The sequence below is a fragment of the Alexandromys fortis genome, unplaced genomic scaffold, assembly GCF_014885135.2.
Source record: "Alexandromys fortis isolate MF-2015 unplaced genomic scaffold, M_Fortis_MF-2015_v1.1 scaffold_106, whole genome shotgun sequence".
NCBI lineage: Eukaryota > Metazoa > Chordata > Mammalia > Rodentia > Cricetidae > Alexandromys > Alexandromys fortis.
This window is the reverse complement of record NW_026067980.1, coordinates 3,513,622-3,537,316: the sequence shown is the minus strand read 5'-3', so window position 1 is coordinate 3,537,316 and position 23,695 is coordinate 3,513,622. Positions and strand designations below refer to the sequence as shown.

General features: G+C 44.5%; 1 protein-coding gene across 2 annotated transcripts in view; it reads right to left on the bottom strand.

Annotated features, from left to right (window-relative positions):
• Cacna2d3 (calcium voltage-gated channel auxiliary subunit alpha2delta 3) overlaps positions 1–23,695 on the bottom strand; it is a 798,817-nt gene that overhangs the window by 531,306 nt on the left and 243,816 nt on the right. For both annotated transcript variants that reach the window (XM_050158222.1, XM_050158221.1), the window contains exon 4: positions 10,451–10,510. In XM_050158222.1, coding sequence (XP_050014179.1) covers positions 10,451–10,510 — 60 coding nt within the window. The remainder of the gene's footprint in view (positions 1–10,450; positions 10,511–23,695) is intronic.

The following is a 23,695-nucleotide window of genomic DNA, read 5'->3' as shown; positions in this document are numbered from 1 at the left end:
AACAAACACAAAACACATTTCTTATGGATTCACAATACATGGAAATAAAGCAGACTGGTGGTTCTACGGCGAGGAGTGGTGGGGAAGAGCAAGTTGTTAGAGAGGTTTCTATCTCAGGGGCAGTGGGGCTTTGCACTCCAAATCAACTGTAGACACACACTCCACGAAAGGAGTGTACTGTAATCCCCAAGGCAACAACTGAAAGCTTTATTAAGGATGATTAGAAACCAAAACATAAATTAAATGGTCCCCTAAAATATATTCAATTGAGCCAAGAAAAAGCGGAGGAGAAAAGAAAAACAGCAGAAGCAAGTAAAATTACATCAAAATATTTTTTATCAGATACCATTGAACTAAGTTCCCTGACTATAATCCAAAGTATCTCAGATGGAAAAGAGAGCAAGACTCCACCCCGTGATACAGGGATCCCTGTGAAATGTAACACATGGGTTATAGTGCAGAAAGAATTGGAACACTAAGGAGCAGTGTTCTATGACCCAGGACACTGAAAGAAGTAAGGATATTTCCTAATAGCAAAAGACTCAACACCCAAGATGACATGGCAGTTCTTAAATGTGTAATAAGAGAGCATCCAGATTCATGAACCGGAGTCCACCAGCACCGAAGGAGAAACATGCCAATCCATGGTCACGCCGGAACATGTCACACCTGAGCATGCAAGAGCACACGTCAAAGGATGCTAGCATTAGAAAACAGTTCAAACTGAAAACTAATGAAAATAAATACAGGAAAATGGAAACAGGGAATGCAGTGTGGTTCCATTCGAGAGGAAATTTATTTCTCTCCTCCTCCTCCTCCTCATCATCATTATAAATATTATTAGGCAATATTTCTATTAGGAAAGAAGAAACCGAAGTCACACTGGATAAATCATAGACTTGGCATTTAAGGAAGGAAACTAGACCTCAAAATGCATCATTTTTCACAGGCTAGACCTCAAAAATGTATCATTTTTTCACCGTTTTTTGTTGTTGTTGTTTTGTTTCAAGATAGTGTGTTTTTCTGTAGCTTTGGAGCCTGTCCTAGAACTAGCTCTTGTAGATCAGGCTGGCTTTGAACTCACAGAGATCCGCCTGCCTCTGCCTCCTGAGTGCTGGGCTTAAGGGCATGGGCCACCACTGCCAGGTTTATTTTTCACCTTTTATAAAGCTTAAGGATACCCAAAATTAATCTATTATGTCTTAAATTGGAACAATGATTTCCCATGGAGGGAGAAGGGAAATGAAGGGAAAGAAGGCAGAGGAAACTCTGCTGGTTAATTCTCTTGCTCAGCATCCAGATTTCACATGACCCAAAGCAGCATTCTGGGCTGTGGAGCAGGTTCTGAGGATTCGGCACTTGTCCCATTTTAGGGAGTATATGAGGCTGACTACAAGAAGCCAATGGAAAGCTGGGCACAGAATGCTTGTCTGTAACCCCAATATACTCACTTACAGATGGAAAGTGCAGACAGAGAATCCCACAGCCTCACCAGTCAGCTAGCCTGCAGTACCAAGCAGAGAAAAGCAACAGATAGACCCTCTCTCAAACAAGGTAGAAAGTATGAACCAACACCCAAGGATATCTCCTGGCCTCACGTCCACTATGGCTCACACACCTGCCTTCATACATATTAAAACGCATACACACACGAGCACATACAAAATATGTAGGGCCCATGGGTCTACCCCTGCTCCCGGGTTTCATCTTGAGGACAGTTTCTGGTCAGCCAGATAAAACATCCTGTTTGTTCCTGTGCTCCTCATGTTCTGCCTGGTGATTAGCTATAGGGCATTGTTGACTCCACTTGGGCATGGTAATTTCCCACCTGCCTGGAGGGTATTCTATTGTGCAGCAGCTAGGTATTTTAGGTTTCTCCCAAGTTTGAATAAATGGCACTCACTGATCTCCTTTCAAATGACCCATGTCTCTTGTGTGTTCTTTCAATCTCCAGGCCCTTGCCTGGCTCGCTTACGGTACAGTGGCTCACATGAACTGTACCAAGAGAGTAACGAAGGAGTTACAAACATACACGTAGAGAATTTTTTTTAAATAGTATTTGTCCAGTTGTAGTCTGATAGTTTATGTAATCTGCTGTTGGTCAAGGCTGAAATACTGACTCTGTCGCCTGCTATGCTAGGATCCTTCGATCTGAATTTAGCACAAAGGCTGGACTATAAGAGGTGCTCAGTGAACCTTGGTGAGTGAGGATAAATGAACAAATAAATTCAAAGAACAACCAAACCTCTTGGTAAGCTCACATTGGGTGTAAGCCGGACAGCTACTGCCCACATTACACTGGCCACTAGTCAAAATAGCTCTTGAAAGTCTTGACTAATAAAAACTTTCCTGGAGGGTGAACGTCACCCCTTAGTTTGTAAAACTCCCGTAACCTAAACCAGGGTCTTTTTTGTAAAGATTGAAGCAGTCGGGATATATTGCACTCCCTTTATAGACTAGAATCTCCCATTTTCAGGGACAAACTGGTCTGCTTAGGTTATATCTGTTCTTAAAGCCTCACTTTAACTGTGTGGCTTTTAGCTTGAGTAAGTCAATTTTGGTTTGGCCTGCTCAATTTTGAGTCTGTGGTAGGGGCTTAGTCCAAAACACTGGTTTCCTGTAAGTGTTGCTAAAAAAGAAATTAGAGGTGGAAAAGATTACTTACTAGAATGGAGATAAAGTAAATTTGGTTTTGCATTTAGAAAGTCGCAGGTTTCACTCACTGTGTTTAGACAGATGCTTCTAGTTGTGGTGGCAAACCCAGAACCTCTACTTCCTACAAATGCACCACCTCAGGTGATTTGTCCCGAGGTCTTCTCACATCATGGAAGGTTGCCTTGTCAGACACCATTACAGCACCTTATAGTTCCTTCCTGTCATATACCATGATTAAAATCGAATAATTGTTTATGCTGCCATGTCTTGGCATTTGCTTTCTCCCAGGTGGTGCGTTCCATAGGAACAAAGACGACGGCAACTGTCAGTCTAGCTTATGGCCACGCCCCACAGCACGATGCAGCCCCTGGCCACATGGTGGAGGCTGGCACCTGTGAGAGGGATGAGCACTTAGATCCATCAATGGGACATTACAACTACATCCTTTGCAAAGGAGCAAGCCCTCTCATGCATCCCAGTCCGGCTGTAATTGGAGCTTCAGAACCTCCAGGTTGCTAGCCCAGGCTATCTCCATGTGAACAAGCAAGTGCCAACCACTGCTCCTCCTTTCACTCACAGATGGCCAGCAGTTGGTGGCAGGAGCCAATCCCATGACTGCGAAATGGTATTGATTAACACCAAGTTCAACGTCACGGCATTGGCCCCGTCCCAGGTTGGAAGGCACAAAATCAAGAGTGTGTCACTGCATAAGGGGCACGGGAAACAAGTGAGAAATGACTATATTGAATAAAATGCTCATACTTAGAGATTTCTTGGAAATTATGTATATAGCACTCCTATGATGAATGACACCGGTAAGTCCTAGCCATGGAATGCCAAATGTACAGTCCCAGAAGGCTGACACCTACCCTTGATCGAAAGCTGATCGAAATAAAAAACAAAAGCCCAACAATAGGTTTGATAAGGAAAGAATGGATTAATTTTAATGCAGAGTGTAAAAGATTTTCTCTACGTTCTACAGTTTTTACCTCTATTTTTCTTGTTTTCTGCATAGAAAGCCACTGGTTACCTCTATGAGAAAAGCCCTTCCATTCTGGTCTTGGATCTTCCTTGCTCTTCCAGCTGTACCTCATCCCACTATCATGAGCACTGCGGCAAGAAATAGTACACAGTCGTGTTCAAAGGGGAAGAATGAGCTCAAGTTGGCAAGAGGGTAGCTATTTCCTCCATTCGGGTTGTACTGCTGCTGACCCCTTCCTTGGCTCTCCTTCACGACTCACAGTTTTCCCCAGGGCAGGAGCCCCAAGGCCCAGCAGGAATTCGCTGTTTTGGTGGGGATGTGGGAAAGTCCTGCTGCTCAGACTTTGCTCAGTGGGTGGTGGTAGCATGTCTCAAGGAACTGCTGGGTTCCCTTGCTGCCCTCTCCCCACTCTTACACAAAGTTCCCATGGGAACAGTAGTAGTGAGCAGGTTGAGGAAGCAGATCTAAGTACTAGCAACAGCCATCCGACCTCAGTGACTCTTACACATCACAGACCATTGGCCCCCATTGTGAACTCAGGCCAGCGTGTTCACAAGACAGGTACTTGCAGTAGATCGAGGAGGAGAGCACATTGCGGACATGCTACAGCATCCCGGCTTTGTCTCTTTCCATCCTCACACCTGTAAGCCCTCTGAATGTCACAGGGCATTTTCTCCTTATTACTTACCAAACAACAAAGAAAACTTATTATAGAAAACTTTGTAATAGAAAAAGCTGCTGCAAGACTCACAATTCAGAATCACATTTTTCTCCTCCACACACCATTTCTGTGCAACTGGCACTTATTTGAGAGCTTTCAGAAAAACTATGTTTGTGGTTCAAAGATAAGCAGGTTTTTAGTAAACTGTCGAAAAGCTTTTCTCCCCCTTCTCCTTCAGTGCCAAGGGGAAAACTTCCAAAAGAATTGGGCAGGGGGCAGAGAGACAGAGAGAGAGAGAGTAATAAGAAAGGGAAGAAGGGAGGAAACATTCTGTCTGAGTTTATTAGGTATGCGGATCAATTTTTCTGAGAAATTATCAGTGTATCAGTAGGCTGAGTGGTTGAGGCCTGGGCCTTGTACCCTTCCTCTATACATAAGGAAGTTTTGACATCAAAATTATGAGAATGATCACAGTAAGGCATGTGTGATAATTAGCATGCAACTTGGTTTGTGGAAATCTCCGTTTTCACCATAATTACCAATCTTTTGACAAAAACCTGATATTAATCACAACACAAAATTTTGTAAACCCACCACCACCACCTATCAATGCAGGAGAGCTGCCCCTGCCTGTTACCAGATGCAACACTTGGGAGAACAGGCCTTGCCTCTCACCTGGGCAGCACAATAGAGCTAATCCTGTTGGCCGAGGTATAGGGGAGCCAGCCCCAAAGTAGTGAGCATGGGGGAGCTGTCCCCATTACTCACCTGTCATGTGGCAACATGGGTAGGAAAGAGATGCCCCCTCCCCTGCCCGTCAACATCTGAGACAGGTGTAGAGCTGGCCCTGTGGTCCTAAGAGCAGGAAAGCTGGTTTTGCCCCACATCTGCTGTAGCACTTGGGAAAGTGGCCCCTATGCCATGCCTGGGCAACACTGGAGAGTTGGCCCTGAAGGTACAGATGTGGGAGCTCCAAGCCTGAGGTCATGAAAGCAGGAGAGCTGGCCCCCTCCTCTTGCTATTTGCTGCAAAGATTAAACTCACCAAGGCAGGTGGCTCCGTGGCTTAGTTGGCTAAAGCGCCTGTCTCGTAAACTCACCAAGGCAATGCTAGAGATGAGGACAAGGGAAAGCTGGCAGGCCTACCAACCCTGCAACTGCCCATGCCCCAAACCAGGCTGTAGGTTGGCCCACCCCAACATCTACCCCATCTGTAGGTCTGCTGGACCGCGTCAAGGGATGGTTTCTGCAGACCCAAAGCTGCAGGATCTCCACAACACCAGCAACAGCAGACAACCAAGAGGTGTCCCAGCATCAGTAGCGGAGTAGAAACCAGTGGTCTTGAACAGACCAATGACTTTGCAATGAACACTTGCAAGTAAAGATATATGGAAAAAAGGGTTTTACTGCATGGCTCGCTATGTCATACTACAGCTTCCATGAAGAGGTTTCACAGACACACCCCTCTTTTCCTTTCTATTTTCTTCTTTCTCTTAAATTTTATCTCGGGGGTGCAGGGTCTGCAAGGACAGAGGGCAGATATGCAGGGATGGGAAATGAATGGGATCGAGACGCATGATGTGAAAGACACCTAGAATAAATAAAAAGAAAGTTAAAAGAAAACAAAAATGAAATGAAAATTGTAAAGGGAAGATGTCTTGGTTGAAGAGTCTCTGCACATCAGTTATTACCAATTGTTACTCATGGAGACTAGACAAAGAGGAGAGAAATCTAGAACCCACAGGCAGTCGGACACAGGAACAAGCCAAAGGGCAAAATTTGTGGCCATAAAAAGGTTACCTATTCCACAAAGGCCAGGCAAATCTACATCCCCAAGAGAGCTGTGGTCTGTAGGCTGTTCACACACACAACAGATTCTGTGTTTTTGTTTCAAACCTCAACATAGTCTTTAAATGCTAACAATATAGCGGCTCAGCTAGGACCCCTTACAGAGGGCCCACAGAACCCTCATAATAAAGATATTTGGGCAGGGCCAGCTCTTAATGAGTCTACCAGCGAATAATAGTCTTTTCACTTTCACAGTTCGGAATGTGCACAGTCACAAACCTGCTATCTAAAATGAGTCCGGGGCATAAATATCACCTCGTTTCCTACAGGGAAACAAGGAAGCTAAGAACTCTGAAATCTGAAACTCTGCAGTTTAGGAAATGTCACTAAACCAGTTATTATTTTTTTCCTAAATGAAAATAGACTTCTCTCTGGTACTAGAGGTACAAGGTCCTTCCTGGTGTTACAACACAGTGAGCAGATGGTAGCAGAGGTTTGGGTGTTTTATTTTTGTTTTGTTTATTTGTTATTGTTGTTGTTTTTGTTTTTGTTTTTGTGGGTTTTTTTTGTTTTGTTTTTTGTTTGTTTTTTATAAAAACAATCCTCTGACAGGGTCACAGAAAGGTCAGCGGTGCCCAGATTAACAATTGATCAGCTCTAATGGACCATCAGAGCAATAAACTCTAAGCCGGTGCTCAGGCCTGCTACCTCGTAATAGCCACCGGCTGACACCCAGCTGTTAATAGACTCTCACTCAATAGCATCAGATTTTCAGCAGCTTTGAAGCTTTCTTCTGAGCAGACAGATGCTCCGGAGCAGCCCAGCTATCAAAGGCCTCTGTTTTACAGGCTTCAATCAAAGAGCACCTGGTTTGCTCTGCCCCTGAGATTTCAACAAGGTCTGAGGTCTGGGTAGCAAATGGCATTCCATAATACCAGAAGATTATTGCAACATCTTCTCATGTTCAGGTGACAGTGGTGCCCTCTCCTAGTTTCTCCGCTCACACAAAGAAAAGGTGAGGGAAGAGGCCATGCAGGACCTCTCACAGAACAGAAGGGAGGGGCTGGATTTCCTGGTGTCTTTTGGTTGTTTTTTGAGAGATCTCCACGCTTCATTTGTGTTCAGGGTACCACACTTGACTAGAAGACTCAGCTGTCCCTCTGCAGAATGTCATTTTACAGCTTCCATAGGAACCCAGAACAGTCTGGGAAGGTAACAATAGCTTCAAACACTACAAAAGAGAACCCCTCCCTCAGCATCTCCCTGAACACCCTAAGCGCTGCTGCTGAAGAATCTACAATACAAACCCTGCAAGCAATCCCGCTGACCTCTCCACAGCACCAGCCTGCCTAAGCTTCATTGAGAACAGACTTCAGAATAAGACGGAATGTAAACATCAGAGATGAGCATGCCAGATTCTCCAAACAGCTCTGATTTCCAACTGCAAACGCACCCCTACTCGTGAGTCCAAATCTCAACTCCAGGAAAAAGCAGAACCATGGCAAAGGGGGTCACACAAAACCCAGAGCAGTCAACATTAATACATTATTACTATCCGATACACAGCCTGCATTCAAATCTCTCTAGCGCAACACCCCGTTCTGAATCACACATCCATTCTATTGTCCCGGATCCTCAATCTCTACTAACTTGGAAAAAAAAACCCTCAAAGTTTTCTTTCTTGAGCTTGTCATTTTTAAAGAGAAGCCTAGAGAGTAGTTCTGCACCGTGCCCCACAGTCTATAGTTACCTGGGGCTAAGGCTTTTGTTCTGGATAACATCTGGATAACATGTGATCCGAATCACTAGAGAGTCACTAATCACATGCCCAATAATGGACTCTTTCCAGGTCATCACATCTGGAGCAGGCTTCTATGTAGTTCAGGTGCTGCTTCCTTAGCATCATTAAAATACTGCCATTGTCAATGCCTTGCTTTCTCGAGGCTTGCCCACCAGTTTAGCATCCACTGAAGATCCCTGTCTTATGCAATCATTCTTTATCTCCATTATTTCCTCTCTATGTGGTGATATTTTGTTTGTGCTCTAACAATAAAGCTTACCTGAAGATCAGAGTGTGGAGCTAGCCACTAGTTAGCCATAGCGGCCAGGCAGTGGTGACTCACACCTTTAATTCCAGTATTTGGGAGTCACAGGCCTTTAATCCCAGCACTAGAGAGGTGGCATCAGGAAGGGATATGGCTGGGTAGAGCGAGAACAATAGGCAGGAGGAGAAAGGAACATCCGGTGTGAGGCCTTGTAGAGAGACAGGATATCCATTCAGTCGGAGGACTTGTAGAACTAAGAGCTGGCTGCTCTGTTTCTCTGATCTTTCCGCTTTCACCCCCTAATATCTGACTCTGGGTTTTTGTTTTTAAGACCAATTAGAATTTGTGCCGCATCCATATGTATTAGTTAACTTTTACTGTGAGAGACTTTACTCCCTGCTTAAAGATGAATCTAATTACACACCTGTGCATTTATTGGAGCACACCACTGGGTTATTTTCCTTTGTTTTGGAAAGAAATGTATTAGAATTCGTTCTTTACTTTGAGGGTAGGGTCGGAGTCACATAGATGCCATAGGGTGTATGTGGAGGTCAGAGGACAGCCTGAAGGAAATGATCTCTCTTTCTGTCACCTGGGGTCTGGAGATCAAGCTATCGGATTTGGTGGCATCACCTTTACCCACTGGGCCATCACAGTGGCCCCAGATGCTTCCTTTAATCACTATCCACAGATTTATGTTGATCTGAGGGTCTGTTATTTCCAACTGAAACTCTCTGAAAAGGCACCGGGATTCCAACAGGAAGGCAGCAGCACCCCACTGGCCCTGCATTCCACAGGCTCTTGCCATCTTTGCACTCAGGAATGTGCCTCCTGGTGCACATTAATCCCTCCAGCCTACTCTAGGACCTCTATTCCTCTGAAGTCAGGGCATGCAGCTGACAGCAGTAACCGGTGGGTGGCCTCTAGATCTCCATAAAGCCACCATGTAAGGTGCTCCTTGCTATACGCAAAGTCCCTTTGCTAGACTCGGCCCTTTCTCTTGCAATTTTGTCAGAAAAAGGTGCCAACTTCCCATTCTTTCCCCAGTGTTGGCAACTGTTCCTGCTGCTTCTCCACCCACCCCCTGGGGTTCCCCACACTTGTCTACATTTCTGCCTGCTGTTTTAGGTTCTGTGCTATAGCTAACAGTGACGCCCGGCTCACGCCCTAGATATTTTCTGCTAGTCCCTCCTGACCCATCTTCAACCTCCTCCTACCCCCTTAGCCTAATGACTCAGGAATCTGAACATCAACCTACAGTCTTCAACATGGGACAAGAAGAAAACCTGGTAAACCCGTAGGGGTCTGTTTGCCTCTGGAGTCCACCTTAGTCTGCTCGCTGTGACTAACTGTACTGTTCTAGAGGATGCCATCTCCCTGTAGCCATTCCCTCTGGGGTCTGGAACTCTCTTCTTCCTGCAGCTTCAGCGGGCCTGAAGTTCACAGCTAGTGTATCTTAACCCTTGACGGTCATTTGCAAATAATCCCTTTGTTTTCCCATGCATCCGTTTCCCCATTTTAGCGCAGCCTGGAGAAAGAGGCACAAACCAAAGCTGCTTTAGAGACACCATTTTTAGGACTTTAAGATTTGTGTTTCTCTTTATATTTTCCTTATAAATGAAAATACTGCAAAATAAACACGAAATTCCTGATTGGGAACACACACCACTCAGAGAGATTTGTTTCTTTAGCAAAGAGCAGACCTAAAAAGTAAGACTTCTCCTTCTGTTTGTTTTTTTTTTTTTTGCAGTGAAGTAAAGGTACAAAAATAGTTCAGCTAAGTACCTTCAAGGGACCCAAAAGGTGGGTTTTTCTTTCTGCTCACTTGTTGCCTTTGCTAATATATTTATTTTCTATGAAGACCTAAATCCTTTCCAGTCTGCCATGAGTGTGAGGTCTACTACAATAAATATGAATGACTTAATGTCATAGTGTAAGGTTCTTGTCTTTAACAACCGGTTCAAGGACAAATCCATCACGACATGGCTTCCAGTCACTCATAACCCAGACTCCAGCTGGGAAATACAGCTTTGGATATCCACCATTCTATCACTCTACCACTGCGAACCCTAACAATTACCATTAGTTCACTGATATAACTCATCCCCCACATCAGGAAAAGTTTACCGAAATCTGGTATACATGTGTGTGTGTGTGACATGATCTGCTCTAATTGCCACTGGGAGAACAAGATCGATGATTGCTACTCTTTCCCAACAAGAAGGAGGCTATCTCTGCCAACTTGGTACCATCCTCCCAAAGCATTGCTCTCCAGTCACTGAAACACACCAACAATTTAACTCAAAGTAAAGTCAGTTACCTGCAAGTCAGCATCAAATTCATGTTTCAGGTGTGCCTCTTCTGCAGCCTCCACAAGCCGCTGGAAAACATAAAGCAATAATCAGAATCAGGAGTATGGCCTAGACTCCACACACACTACGGAAAAACTAGGGTGATTTCCCAGCTGAAAAGGATGGCTCACCTCATTGGTAGACATTACTGCTTCCATGAAATAGAAGGACATTTCATCACAGTCAAATTTTAGTTTCTGCCTCCATTATCTAATTATGTCTCCTAAAATAAATATGCATGCATTTGATTCCCAATGAGGATCCAAAATTTACCTAGAAATGGTATAACTTAGGTAGCAAAGGTCCTTCATCAAGATTTATTGAGTTTTTATGGACCCAATTCTCATTGATTTAGAATCTTCCCCACTGGGTTGGGAAAGAATTCTTATTTTAATTACCTTAATCATTGAATTCCAATTCTTTCTGCTTCAGTTCTGATACATCATTACCAGGAGATAGTTATTTTCATTTTATTATATGCCAATGCTATTTTGATAATAAGCATCTCAATAAGGCAATCATTGAGATTAAATTAATACTCAAACCCCAGAAAACCACAGTCACGTAGAGTGCCCGCTCTGGCAGCACTGGTCTCACCAGGGAACTTGCTAGAATTGAAAAATTCAAGATCCTACCCAGGACCCACCCAAACAGATGCTCTGAGTGGACCAGTCATGTGCTGAACAGAAGCTCTCTCCAGGTGCCACCGCTGTTGCTGGAATCTGGGCACCACAGACTGAAAACAGCACCCATTTCACATTCTGCCTCACCCTGGGGGGGGGGCCTCGAGAAATCTCCAAGATTTCTCAGGCCTCGTTCATCTCTCTGGGTACATATGTATTTTCATTGTAAGACATGAAAATCTTTAGAGAAGAGAGACATAGGATGGAAGTAGTGAGAAACAGAAAATGAAGAAAGAATAAGAAGAGCCTGGGCACACTGCCCTGAGGTTTGGCTGGATGCTCATCTTCCCAGAACTGTCCCAGTCAGAGTAGCTTGCCAGCTCCTGGGATCGCAGTGTGCAATCTGTAAATGTATCTTCATGCACTGTGACAGATGAGAGACAGGAACAATAGAAGAAGCCTATGCCTATGAGAGCTTACTCTTCTCATCTTTGTAACAGACTTGGAATTGCTAAGCATGTAGCATGGAATCAGTTCCATGAAGAGATTCATATGTAGATATCGTGCAAGACTTTACACTTACATTAACAAAACCACTCATGCATTTTGAGCACTTGTTTACTTAAACACCTTTAAGAGATGTTTAATGGCATCTAAGCACACAGAGAGCCCAGGGGGGAAATCCCTGGAACATCTAAATGATCAAAGAAAAACCTGACAAAATAAAACTTCACAATAACTGTAAGGTAATACTGAAACAAGCAATGAATCGGAACAGAATAAAACAATAAAGTAGTTTATGACGGACAAATATGAAAACAAGATGGAAATGTATAAACTGAAAGAATACATGAAGACTATTTCACATATAGCATTTATTCTACATAAGAATGGATGTACCAATATGCATAAGTGTATCATGCACGTGCATCCTATGTAACATTAATTCCTATGTTACATAACATGGACTGTATGTATTTCATGTCTAACATAGTCTGTCCATGTATACATGCATGGCATGGATATGATGCATATGTATCCATAGCTTTTAGTGTTCGTGTAGAGCATAATATGAAATGTATTTCAGCGAGAAACACTGCCATTCAAGGCTCTGGCACAGGAGGCAATACCCTGGAGAAATAACTGGACCCTGCTGTATTACTGCTGAAAAGAGCAAGAACACGCTGACAGCAGAGAGGTGTTGAGAATTTGATTCTTCTGATCAAAGCTTTCCCGTTCATTTTCAAGTTAAATTGTCACGTGCCTCTAAAATACTTAATCCTCGGAGATATTTTCCCATCATTGTCTCAGAAGAAGTTTAGGGAATACTACTCAAGAGAAAAGGGTCAAACAGTAGCTGCCCGCCACTTTTCATGGCAAGTGACTTAGGACAAGGCTCGGAATTGAAGGATGCTCCTGCCCCACAGCCAGATGCAGGACTACCCCGCCTGCCTGCTGGGGCTAACGAAAACAAACTTACATTTTCTGGGGGAATGTAGAGGAACCAGACTGCAAGAACAGACTCCGATGCTGCTCCCAAGAGCCATGAGAACCAGCATCTTGAAACCTACAGGCCTTGGAGGAAGAACAGAGGACATGCGACCCTTCCTATACAAAATGGTACTCACGACCCTTCCTATATAAAATGGTACTCACGGAGGGTATTGTGTGCTAATAGTTTATGGAAATTGAGCCCAAGGTAAAGAAGTTCTTATTGTTGATAAAATAAAAAAGAAATTCATCTTTACCTAACACAGTCGAGACCATTTGACTTCAAGGTCTGGTATGTAGCCATGGAGAGCCTATAGCATCTCTCTCCTGAGCAAATATCCTTATCACCCAAGTCAAATGAGATGAGTTTAAAAAGTAAGTTTGATTATCACTTACAGGGAAGAAAAAAATCTATTAAATTTGCTAATATTCTTATGTAAGGAATAGCCACAGAGCCTGGGGAGAGCAGCTTCTCCATTATATCTATTAGAAAGGCAGCGTACTTTTAATAATAATAAGTTAATTTTCTCTTATGTGAATTTCCCTTTTGAATTGGCAGATAGGATTATAGAATTGAATGTGGTTTTTAATTAAAATTGAATGCTGGAAGTTTTAAAAAGGCTTTGAAGACTCCAGCCTGAGCTTTGAGGTAAAGAAAACAGAAGCAGCGACCACAACTTTCCCTTTCCCTCCTTGAAGACAAAGCATCTCTCTGCTCTTTAAAAAACGGCAATAATATAGCAGGGTGTGCATGCTCGTCCTCAGACAAAGCACCTGCTGGCTAAACGGCGGTAATTCCTGAGGCAAGCCACCTTGCACTCTTTTTATATTTCTACATAACTCTTCCATTTTAGTGAAACAAATACAAACAAGAACCATCTCTATAAATAAGAAACACTAGAGGCCATGGGCCGTGGACAATATTTATAGCTGCAATGAAGGCAAAGCTGCCAAGAGGACAATGGGGACATTAAAGCATTTTTAAAGCATTTCACTGGACATCACATCTCACTTCTTGTGACAAGGATCATGTGTGTGCATCTCTACAACATCACCGAAAGCACCAGCTCCCATTTCCTCCCCAAACACTTATATCAAGGCCAGAGGTTAAGGACCTCACAGAGGCCGACCTTTCTGCGATGGTCCAGAAGGCAGGGTAGACGAGTCACAGGGAAAATCGGATAAGAAGAAAATGGGGTTTTGCTGTTGTTGTTCTATTTTTTTTCTTTTGTTCCTGGTTATTTTGGTTTAAGAAGGGATGAAAAGAAAGTACAGGATGTCCCGGAGAGACAGGAAAGGTGATGGAACCTTGACACTAACTCCAAAGGACTTTACTACGGACTCCCGCTGACGGGACCAGCAGGAACAAATTGTGTACAAATGAAAAAAATAAACGTTCCTGAAAATCCCCAGAGTTGGGGAGAGACAATTACAGATGAAAACCCTTAAAGCAAAACAGTCATATAAAAACCATATGGAACAGCAAAGAACTATTTTTATTCCCCCTGTTAAAGCTAAAAGCCCTGTGCTGTAAAAGCTGCTATAATGTGATGCTTGATTTTAACAAAGATTTCAAAACAGTTCATATACTTAGTGGGTTTTGTTTAACATTTCGCAATGATACATTTCATACTTACATGAAGGCTCGAGTTCCATGTAAAAAATGAATTCTTCCTCAAATAAGGTTGGAATTCAACTACAGTGACTCAGAAGAAAAATCTATAATCGTTAGCCTGGATTTGGGCTACAGTGATGACTGGTGCAGACATAGCCCGTGAGCTGTAGTCAACACTGAGACCAGGTGTCTATTCTGTCGGAGCAACACAAGCTCGATTCACAGGGGGAAAACATAGTCATCAAGGCACCACTGTATCTACAATGGCACGGTTCATTTCCTTCTTCCCCTAGATCCCATGAATCTTGTTTTAGGTGCTAGGGTTTGGAGAATTATTGTTCATCATGGTGTACTCAGAACCAAGACTGCCAGCAATGAGGGAAATGGGAGGGGGTGGCTCCTAGTTCGAGGACTGCGGAGATCCAGGTTTCTCACAGTCATGTACTTCAAAACCAATGGATCCCAGAAATAAAAGGACATTTCTCTATCTTCCTCAAGGGTTGTTAGTACATTAGAAGTCATTTTCGGAGATTGATTTATCCTGAGATGTATGAAACACTTCTATCTTACATCAAGAGTCATAATCCATTTAAGAATCATTACAGAAGTCAAGGAGACAGCTCAGATGGTAAGATCACTTGCTCAGCAATCCTGAGGCCCTGAGTTGAAATTCCCAGCACGCACATAAAAGTCCAGGCATATCTGTGCAGACATATAATGCCAGCATTAGACAGCAGAGACAGGCAGATCATGGGAGCTCATTGTCTGACCAGTGGAGCCTAAACAGTGGGCTTCTAGTTCAGTGAGAGACCTTACTCAAGGAAATCTGGCAGAGCCTGATACAGAAAGACACACGATGGCCCTGCTCTGGCTTCTGAATAAGCACGAACTGGTGTCAACACCTGAACACTCATGTGTGTGTACCAAACACAAACAACACATATGACACACAACATACCACACACACACACACCATTACATTGAAAAATGCTAAGCAAAATATTCGAATTTACATTTTCCTTCCTGCTGGTGCTGAAATCCTTCCCCACAGGTCTTGAAAGGCACTTCCTAGCTCTCTAGGTTCACAGAAGGGGCACAAGGGGAAATGGTTCTTTACACATAAAGGGTGAAGAACGCTACCAGGAAGGCAAGGACCTGTGCCAGAAACAGCAAGATTCGAGCTCTTAAGAACTGGAAGCATTCAGAAGAAAGACAGATACCAAGGCAATGTCTAAGATGACGGGACTTTGCGGGTAAGACAGTATTTTGGAAACATATATTAGTCAAAACCCAAACAAAGCTCGCATATTTGGCTAAACAACAAAGGGACGAATCTAGAAAGATTGACAAAGGCAAGAAGCAGAAGCCAGTCAGGGCTTCACTGCTTCCCACCACTATGCTGTGGCCACAGTTAAAATCATATCTGGGGGCCTAATCATACTCTGTAATCTTTATTGATACAAATGTTTTTACTTTTCAATTCTAGTAGAAGAGGCAAGGAGAAATCACTAACTACCAGGAAGATTGCTCTTCGGAGAAAAACAGCTTGGAAGAAGGCTTCATTATCTCTTTTGTTCCTGCAGAAGGAACAAGCTTTGTTGCACACAAATGAACATTTTGTATAAAATGACCTTCTGCCTGAAAGCCACAGAGCTCGCTTCTGCTCCACACATGGCAAACATTTCAAAGTGGATTTAAAAAGCTCATCTCTAAGGTTTCCAGAGGAAGCGGGTACCACAACAATGGGCCAGACACACCTCTCCAGTGTGCCTCGTGCAGTGATCCTCCCTGCCATCAAACCTCCCATTTCCTGCCTGCTTCACACTGTGGAAGGCTGTGTTAGGGGCTTTTTACAGGACACAATAAGCCCAGGGTTTCCATCAGGAGACACGATCACAATCAATAGCAAATTATCTTTGTTTCCACAGGAGGTACCTGTTATCAACTTGAGGCTGATTAAATTAATAACCTGTTATCAACATGGTCAATTTCTAAACTAAGACCATTTCATATGTCAACATGTCAGGCTGCATTTGCTCAAGTGTGGCGTGTGCTAAGCTGTGAAGGATGGGGGCAGCCCAACTGTGCTCAAAGAACCCAGGGGCCTGGGGAAGGTGGGAAGGAAAGACGGTATAACCACTAGCCCAAGACCCTTTTCCCAAAGGATTCAGTATTTAAAGAATGACTTCCTACTGGGCCCCTGGATGTGTCCTTGGCTTGCCCATCAACATCCAGGCTATTTAGATGGAAAACTAGACAGGTCCACTCTGGGCCCTTTGGCTAAGATGACTGGGGTATTTCCTTTGTGGATAACATACTCTGTTTGTGTGTATGTATGTGATCATGGTACATGTGTGTGGCATATGTGTACATGCATATGAAGGCATATGAGTCTGCACATGTCTGCTCAGAGGCCAGAGGAGAATGCTGGGTGCTCTGCCCTATCACTCTCCAGATCATTCTTTTTCTTAATTATTAGATTTTTTTTAAAAAAAAAATACCAATCCAAGTTCCCACTCTCTCCCCTCTTCCCATTCCCTCCATATAACTTCCCACCCCACCCCCATCTAATCCTCAGAGAGGGTAAGGCACATTGCCTTGTGGAAGGTCCAAGGCCCTCCCTACTATATCTAGGCTGAGCAAGGTATACATCCTAAAAAGCCAGTACATGCAGTAGAGATAAATCCCAGTGCCACTGTCATTGGCCCCTCAGTCTGTCCTAGCCAAGCAACTGTCAACCACATTCAGAGGAACTAGTTTGGTCCTATGTTTGCTCCTTCCCAGTCTGGCTGGAGTTGGTGAGCTCCCATTAGCTCAGGCAACTGTTTCAGTGGATGAACCCATCATGATCTCTTTGCTCATATTCTCACTCCTCCCATTCCTCAACTGGACTTTGGGTGCTCAGTCCAGTGCTCCGGTGAGGGTCTCTGCCTCTACCTCTATCAGCTGCTGGATGAAGGCTCTATCTATGGTGATATTTAAGATAATAATCAGCCTGATTACAGGGCAAGTCAAGATCGGGCCCCCTCTCCTCTATTGCCCAGGGTCCTAGGGGGGTCATACTTTTGGATTCCTTTTCCACCTCATTCTGTTGAGATTGAATCTCACACTGAACGTGGAGCCAGGCTAGTGGCCTGTAAACTCCAGTGAACCTCCTGTGTCCCACTGCCAAAGATCTGGGGTTCAGATGTACATGTGCCGCGTCCAGTACGTTAGGACTATCTGGACCTTCCCACGAGGGTAGGCAAGGATAAACGAGAGGTTTCCACAACGAGAAGAAAGGGTCTTTCCTGTGACCTGGCATTGGTGGATAAAATCCCATCCCACTCTTCATACAACCCTCCCTAGGCTTCCGTGGGGTGATGGCTAGAACCCCAACAGCAGAGCACTGAAGCTAGTGCCCAACCAACAAGAGAAAAGGGAGCATCTGTCCCATGATCAGGTGAATCATAGCCAAGGTAACAAGGGGTAAGTACAGTTCACAAACAAGTATTTCTTAAGAACCCATCAGATAATCAGAAGCTCATCAATCACTGCGTGGGACCTCAAGAAACAGATCTTGGCAGCTTCTGGACCGTTTTTAAAAACGGGCCTCAAATTCCAAGGACAAGGGTCTGAATCCAGGCTTCCTGCTCATGTGCTGTTTGGCACTGGATGAATCCGCATGGCTTTGCGTTTCTCTGATAAGCTGGAGCAAGACCATCTTCGCGCTGCACAGCGGTGTGGGTGTGTGTACATGAGGAAAATATGAACAGAATACTCTTCAAGGATTCCACACGGGCACGAGAGGCTATGAAGACAGGGTTCAGAAGAAACAAGATTTCCCAGCAGAAAGCAGCTTGACTGGAGGGAGGAAGCTACAGTGTCGGCGCCTCCTATGGCTGGCTCTCAGACAGAACTTGGAGGAGGGCCTCAAGTTCACAGTTACATGGAGGTTACATGAAAGCTAATTCTACTGCCAGGGAAAGGACTCCAAAGCTCATGCTCAGAAACACAAGGCTGTGCACCTGCTGCTTCTGTGCTGCGTTTAAGAGCCCTCCACTCCCTTTTTCAGCTCCACTGGGAAAATCTGTGATCAGTGAGGCTGAAAATGGAATAGATTGAAAGGTCTGACTGATATCCTCCCCGTGACAGGAACACAGGGATTAAGCTGTTGGACAAAGCAAGTTCCTTTGATGGATGCCTAGTGTGTGTGGCAAGCAGCCCTGAGCTACCAGAACCACCTAAGGTTAGGAAGTCAACTGGCCCTTTCGCCACAACAGTATCCACGATGACTCAGACTTTGCCTTCTCAAGGTGGATTGAATTAAATCTGGGATGGGCGAAAGCTGTTCAAAATCCCCCCCCCCTTTGCTTTCTCCTTCCAAATGTTTACAAGAGCAATTTCAGTTTGTGGAGGGCAGCGTGTTGTCTTGACCTCAAAAGCTGGCTCTGGGGTCACAAAACAGGAATTTGAATCTAGGCTGTGACAGTATTCTGGGCCAAGGTTACTGGCAGATAGTAAATGCCCACTTATGCTAGCTTTGTCTGCTGTTGTGACAGGGAACACGATGATGGTGATGGTGGTGGTACTGATGATGATGGTGATGGCGGTGGCGACTGATGATGATGGTGATGGCGGTGGTGAGTGGTGATGATGGTGATGGTGGTGGTGATGATGGCGCACTCACAGTGACACCAGGAGAACAAGCACAGCCAGTGTGGTATGAATGGGAGGGCCACACAGCATGCCAACAGTTGACCAACACGGAGCTCCACATTTCCTGACCTATGCACCAAACTGCCCTCAGAACCCTGGCCAAGGACTCCAGGTAAGTCTCACCACTGTCCCATGAAGGGAAACCCATGATCGTCTCAAGTTTACACACAGGGAAAACCAGCTTCCAAGAGGTTGCCTTTCTAAGAGGCCCACAGCAGGGAGCAGGCAACTCTGCAGGGCATGGCTCATGGTGCAGGATGTGTCTTCAAAGATGAGATGGTGAGCCACAATGAAAGGACCAGGACAAGTGACGGGCAGTGGCTGAGGATCCCTAACCTGCTGGGCTGTGGGGAGGGATTCTGGAGGGGGAGCAAGCAGGAAAGGAGCAAGGCACCAAGACAGCAAGAGAAGAGCAAGGAGCAAGGACAGAGAATGGGGCTGAAGATGCTGAAGGTGGCTGGGTAGTGACCATGACAAAAGACTTTAAAGAAGGACGGGTGTGTCTTGGCTCTGAGTTGGGGGGACAATTCATTGTGGCTTCGGAGGCATGGCAGGAGAAACGTGAGGCCCCCGAAGACAGGAAAACAGGGAAAGATGAACCCGCATGCTCAGCTGGCTTCCTCCTTTTTCCCATTCTTATTTGTTCATGGAGTTCGGCACATGACCTGGTGCCAACCACATTCACCCTAGGTCTCCCCCCGCCCCCCATTAAGCATCCTTAGAAATGTCCTCACAGACCTGGAAGTTAAGTCTTCCAGGGGACCCTGAATTCAGCCACATAGACCGCCACAGCTCTGTACAGTAGGAGGCACACTGGGCTTAAACCCAAATGATAAGATCCAAACTTGAATTACTCTTTAAAACTCACATGGTAGCAATGCTGGGATAGAAACTCAAAGGGGTCAATAGTGAAACAAAGAACAAAGGGGTTGTTTTGACATAAAGTCCATTACATTTGGTCCATTCTGTGACCTGGTTATGGCCCTTGGCTTTCAGCACAGCCTAAACACAAGGCACACCCCTCCCTGGCCAGCAGGGCTCCTGACAGAATTGGATACTGAAAAAAAGAAAAATCAGTTTCTCTTGGTGAGGGCCTTTTAAATACCCTACAATGGCAGAAGGAGGACATCTTTTGTCAATATCACCCATCCAGGTGTCCTTCTGCAGACAGCTGAGACCACGGGTGACGGCTCACTGTGATTCCAGTACCAGCACTTCCTGAGTCCCTGAAATGAGGCAGCAATGTCCTTGGTCTTTGCTCCCTCAGTTCCACCAACTACATAGGAGACTTTTATTCTAGTGTGAAATCCCTGCCGGCTGAAATAGAGGAAAGGTTTCTTTTCCGATCTCTCACTGACAGGGAATAGAGCAAGAGTTCAATGAATTCAGAAGACCGGTGGGAGCAGTGGGGAAGTATGAAGCCATGAAGGACAAAGGGGTGGCAGTTGGGTGACGAAATCCACACTTGTGATTAATCATGCTAGCCAACCTGCTTGGATTTATAATCACCATGGAAACAAACTTCTGCACAGCTCTATAAAAGAGTCACTATATTATGTCAACTAGGGTAGGAAGACCCCAACATAACACTATGGGTTCAGGTCCTAGACCGCATGGAAAAGAGAAGGCTAGCTGGGAGCAGCACTGTCACCATCTTCGTCCCGACTGCAGATGAAAGTGGCCAGATGCCTCCAGCTGCTGCCGCCATGACTGTACTGTGGGGGACCACACCCTGAAACTGTGAGCTGAAAAGACCCACCTTCCTTGCTTGCTTTCAAACAGCATTTTGTCCAGTGATGAGGAAAGTCACTAATACAACATTGTAGACCAAGGGAGGGTAGAGAGGACAGAGAGAAGAGAGAAGGAAGTAGAGAAAAAAAAGAGAAAGGAAGAAGTAGAGGAAAAAATAAAGGAAAGAAGGGGAAATGAAATACATATAAGAAAGGAGGAGAGGAACAAACCAGGGCCCATGGGAGGAAGGGATGGCAGGAGGGTTCTAGGTGGGGCAAACACACCCTGGAATGCTCCATGAAAACCCAGCCCAGGTAACTCCAGATTTTTCCCTGGGATCACAAAGCTTTTGGCTTAGGCTTCCACTAACAGAGCCTTAAGGTTACCTTTCCACATCACTCCCAAAAGATGATGGCTCTCAGGGCAATGCCACAGCACAGCAAGGGAATGACTTAATGTGCCCTCCCATTCCTGGGCTTCCCAGCCACAGGACACCATGAATGTGTGTGTGTGTGTGTGTGTGTGTGTGTGTGCATGTCTGTGAATGTGTGTACATAAATGTGAGTGTGTGCATGCATGTCAGTATGTGAGTATGTATGTGATATTTTTGGAAATTTTAAAAAAACTGAAATATAATTGCATCCTTTCCTCCTTCCTCCAACCCCTCCCATACTGCTTCACTTCCCCTCTCCCTCTCAAATCATGGCCTCCTTTTCTTTTCTTATTATTGTTACACACGCACGCACACAATTTCTTTTCACGGCAGCCTTTATTTTCTTGAGAAGAGTTCAACATTATATTGTGTAGGCATTATTTTTTTTAAATCACAAACTTGCTAGTTAAGAATGTATTTTTAAAAGCACAATTTTCCACCTAGCTTGATCGTTTCTTCATCTTATGAAAGTCAAGGGCCTTGAGAGATGACTGGAGCCCCTTCTCTTCTGTAGGGCGCTGTACCAAGTTGGCTTTTATATCCCTAAGATAAAGCTAACGATATACTCTTAAAGATGAACTCACTTCAAGTGAAATCAAGAAGGAATAAAGAAAAAGATATTATCCTCAGGACCATGGTGCCTGAATAATTTCCATAAATTGCTTGTTTCATTTAATAGCATACTGGTAAGTTTGGGAACCTCGGTGGAAAGTCTTTTTCCCCCACAGCAGTGATGAAATCCTGAGGCCAAGAGTCTCAAGCCCACCCAACACTGTCTAGCTCGACACTGTTGGTAGCCAGGAAACCAGTGTGAGCGGCACAGCAGTCACATGTAATTGGTGCACCTGCCCATGGGGCGTTGTGCCAAGCAAGGGCTTGGCTCAATGAAGTGCATGTTCCTAAATTCACCTTTTGTTATTTTCCCCCTTTTAATTCTCCCACGCTCCTTTTGTAGTCAAGAAATGACATCTTTACCCTCGGGAAGCAAATTTTGCATTTTTAAATTTCCAAGGATAAGAAGGCAGCTTACGGGATGAGCTGTCTCTCCCTCTGTTAACGCACAGGTAATGAACTGGAATTACATGCCGGGCTGGAACTTTCACAGAAATTTATTCTTAGACCTCACTTTCTCAGCTTAACTTCTTTCTCCTGTGTCAACTATTAATTAAACTTTATTCCATAATGACAAAGAAATAAGCAGATATTTGAATATATAGTAATAATAAAAGATTTGAAGATTTTTTTTAATGAAGAAAAGACAGAACTAATGAAGAAAAATAAAGTCCAGTTTATACCAATGTAAACCAAAACTACAAACTTAAATTCCCCATTGCCTATGGAGGCCTCATTTGCATACCATGCCTGCTCCTGACATTTCTTGTGTCTTGCTCACACTCTGCAGCTTCCATTTCTGCAACTTCCTGTGACCATGGAAAAGGGAATCTGAATTTTGGCACGGCATATCATGGTGTAATTTCTGTAGGAAATAGAAATGCTAAGCCCCAAACCCTCACATAGTGAGCCCAAAATAGGTGAATATTATTAATTATAAATTAGTATTAATTAGAATCATTAATTAGTAATTCACCTAGTTTGAGTTAAATATATGCAATATATTCAGACTTCCATGGTTCCTAAACATTATAGTGATGTGGGAGTTCCTTTGTATGCTGTGAATACCATTGGTGAATAAAGAAACTGCCTTGGCTTGTTGATAGGGCAGAACTTAGGTAGGTGGTGGTGGGGGGAACTAAACTGAATGCTGGGAGAAAAGAGGCAGAGTCAGGGGGAAGCCATGTAGTCCCACTGGACAGAGATGCTGGAACTTTATCCAGAAAGCCACAGCCTCGTGGTGATACACAGATTACTAGAAATGGGTTAAATTACGATATAAGAGTTAGCCAATAAGAAGCTAGAGCTAGTAAGCCAAGCAGTGATTTAAATAATATAGTTTCTGTGTGATTATTTTGGGTCTGAGCTGTCAGGCGTCCGGGAACCAAGTGGTCTCCTTACAACATTATAGAGGAGGGTGAAGTTACCGGAGGAGACCTAGAAGCTGGGAGGAGCAAAAGCCAGGCCTTGTCTATGCCTGATGCCTTGGAGAAATTCAACCTTCCCATGAACCCTTGGTTAGCTACCACATCCCCATGCACAGATGAAAACCAGATTCCACCCTACACTGCAAGGGAGCTGTGGGACCAAGAATGGAACTGGGGAGTTCTCCCTTTCTTAAACTGCTGGGAAGCTTGCCTGTACCCATATGGTTGTCCTCTGCTTGGATGGAAGACTACGAAGGCAGCGCTGCTGGCTGTTGCGTCAGCTGGCCCATACACAAAGCCGTATCCACTTATACACCAACTCATCTGGAGCCAGGAGAGCTTGATTGGAGTCCTGCTATAGTAAACATTAGTCATCCGAAGCTACTGTGAGCAGAGGGACAAAGAGCCAGATTGTAGGAAAACAACACTCTCCTATCTGCGACAAGTAGGCGCATGGGCCTAGTGTTCTGTCAGCTTTCTTCCTCACTCAAGAACACGGATGAAAATTAATCTTTGCAGAGAAAGAAGGCAGTCAACAGCCCTGACTGTTGATATCTCACGGGGCCAAATGCCCCACCCTCCCT